The 3047-nt window shown below is 45.5% G+C and overlaps 1 protein-coding gene across 1 annotated transcript in view; it reads right to left on the bottom strand.

The window, feature by feature from the left end:
- Positions 1–1660, bottom strand: part of EFHC1 (EF-hand domain containing 1) — a gene marked incomplete at its 5' end in the record, with an annotated part of 9965 nt that extends 8305 nt beyond the window's left edge. Inside the window, 1 exon segment of the mRNA XM_010175307.2 lies at positions 1511–1660. Within this exon segment, the coding sequence (XP_010173609.2) occupies positions 1511–1660 (150 nt within the window).
- Positions 1661–3047: the final 1387 nt, after the last annotated feature.

Here is a 3047-nt window from a genome sequence, read left to right on the forward strand (position 1 = left end):
CCTCCCTGGAAGTGTTTGTGGCCAGGTTGGATGAGGCTTTGAGCAACCTGGTCTAGTGGAAGGTGTCCCTGCTGCTGGCAGGGGGGTTGGAACTGGATGAGCTTTAAGGTCCCTTCCAATCCAAACCATTCTATCATTCTGTGATTCTATAATAATTGCCCAGGAATGAGTAGGGAAGTAGCCGTAAGGGAAGTGATTTTTATAATGAAACTTAACACAGCAAGACACAATCTTGTTTTGACTCTTAAACCTCTTTGAGGTTTCATGGCCAATTCTTTACCACTCTCATGCTGAGGATAAGAGGAAGTGGTCTCAAGTTGCGCCAAGGGCAGTTGAGATGGGATGTGAGGAAGAATTTCTTTGCTGAAAGGGTTCTGAGGCATTGGAAGGGGTTGGCCAGGGCAGTGGTGGAGTCCCCATCCCTGGAGGGATTGAAGAGTCGTGTAGACATAGTGCTGAGGGACATGGGTTATTCGGGGACTTGTCAGTGTTGGGTTCATGATTGGACTCAATGATCTTAAAGGTCTTTTCCAATTGAGGCAATTCTGGGATTCTGTGAGGAAGGCAGAGGGGAAGGCACTCGGCAGTCCTGAGGAGGCTGCCTTCACTGCAGACCCCATCTTATAGCTGCTTAATGGAAATATCAACTTTTCATGCCAGAGAAATCAAACTCTTCACACTGCAATGCTCAAGAGTTCCCCAAGGTGCAGCTCCTAAACAGGCAGCCCAATAGCTGTTGCAGGCAGAGTTGGCCCAGCACAGACTTGAGTCCCTAAGGCTAAACTGGCAATAAAATGGCAGACATGGCCCAGCTTGCATCCACACAGCAAAATTGTCTGCTCCCTTCAAAACAAGGTGACCATATCCAAAATGGCATCTGGATATGATCCTGTCCTGTGCTAACACCTATCTGATGGCCAGGAACTGTTTGATTGATAGCTGGCCAGGGACAATATTCAGATCTCAGGTCATGTCCTGGCCCTGTTTTATTTTCTAGTATAGATGTAGCCTATAGGGTTTCTTACACTGTTGCTAGATGAAAAGAAGATCCAGAAGAGTGAGGAGGAGAGTGTCAACTGTATGCACAGGGAGAACTCAGTCAGAGCAAGTGGCATTTGTGTTTGTCTGAAATTGTCCATTCTGGCACCTGGCAGCAATGTTTTGGAGGAAGAGAGGAGTGGATGTAGTGTGCCCATTCATATTAGAACTGGATCTGGCCCTATCTGCTAACTTCCTGAGGCAGGTGGCTTATCTCACCCCGACAGAAAGCAAGAGAGGTGGAGGATCTAGAGCACAGGCTCTGCAATCCAAAGAGAAGCCGTTCATAAGGCACAAAGCCCAGTAAAATAAGATTTAGTTTCTTACTAAAGCCAAGAAAGGAGCAAAACTGGAGCCTGTTCAGTGGGCTGAGATTTTTTTTAGAACGAGTAAGGTTGTAGACACTCACAAAACTCAGGTTTCAAGAACACATATAGTCTGTAAGGTGGGTCCTCACTACCAGCTCTCTCACCTGCTTGTCGTAAGTCAGAAACTGTTTGAGTGGGTCGATATCTGATGGTGCCTCGTACTTGAGCGTAGGCATCCGGCGCAGTTCTGTGTAAGGATCGAGAACCATTTTCTCTGCAGGGTTCAGTTCAATTCCTTGGCTCTCCAGGAACGCCTAGGAAAGTCATCTAAGGTGTTAATGCTGCTGTGAGTTCTGAAGGTAAGAGGTAACTAGAGGTTACAGATGGGCTGAGATGAATGTTGACAGAACACTGCAAGTTCATTCCTTGCAGAGCAGCAGGCTGCAGGAGTATTAGTTCTACTACGAGGATATGTGCCAGAGTGGCAGCTTCAGTCCATCTTTCAGGAGGAGAACTTTTCCCACAGAGAGAGGACAATCTGTTTGTTTATAAAGAGAATTTTTTGCTTACCTCAGATGCATCAACAAACTCTTGGGTATTCCTTGTGTACACACATCAGCCACTCAAAACAACCTCTGAAATCAATGGATTTCTTCCCTTTTTGGCCTTGGGAAGTGGCCCATGAAAACATCCAGCCCAGGAAGCACCTATGCAAACATCTCCAACAGGCATGTGAGTTCACCCCGAAGACTCCCAAGGCAGGTTCACACTTCCAGACTCACTATTTTCTGGTCTGGAGGATGCCAGTTAATGATAAATAATGATAAATAGACTAGTGGCCTTGACATGTAGACCCATGAGGCTCATTTCATGTTTTCCATCAACCAACCAATACTAACATGAGAACCAGCTCTTCATTTCATGTCAACTGACTTTACCAGGCATCCAGTTCCAGCAGAGCTGGCCCACATGTTCTCAACAGCCACATATATACCGATATATTATACATGTTTGGGAATATTCCTGGGTACTGAGGCCAACTGGCAAGGAACAAGCTGCATCTAAACTCTCTCAGCCTCCAGGACACGTTGGCTGCATGTAACTCACCTATTGGGAATGGTTCCTGGAGCATTCTAACTCCTGAACTGCTCCTGGGGATTGCTTGAAAGCATAGCAGGGATGAGATTATACTGGGGACAGCCTAACAGGATACCACTCTACTGGTATTTATTATTATTTGTTATTGGATTGTTATTATTTCATTTACTGGTACAGAAATAGCCTGAAATAGAAAAGCAGGCAATGAGTAAGCTCTCTTAGAAAGGTCAGTTCATACCATGATTCTCAACCCACAGATCATGACTGCTCTTCTGGCTTGGCTATAGATGGGTACAGAGTTACTGACTGCATTCCCTTCCCCTATTCTTAATGGAGGAGGATGAAGTTAGAAAAGGGTCAGGATCAGTAATTTCCCTCTCACATACAGAGTCCAGATGAAACTAAGCAGTTAAACTGTCGTACACACAGAAATGAACTCAGAATTTGTATTTTAAGAGGACAAAGAATGGACTCCCTGCAGCCCTGGGGCAAAAATACTGAGGAAATAATATGCTCTCAGCAAATATCACCATTTGTGAAGACTTCTTCTTCTTCTCCATTGACCACCACTCTCTGGCTGGTGGGAAGAAGCCAGAGAGTGGT

This window comes from Antrostomus carolinensis, unplaced genomic scaffold, assembly GCF_000700745.2.
Source record: "Antrostomus carolinensis isolate BGI_N321 unplaced genomic scaffold, ASM70074v2 scaffold7389, whole genome shotgun sequence".
NCBI classification, from domain to species: Eukaryota; Metazoa; Chordata; class Aves; order Caprimulgiformes; family Caprimulgidae; genus Antrostomus; species Antrostomus carolinensis.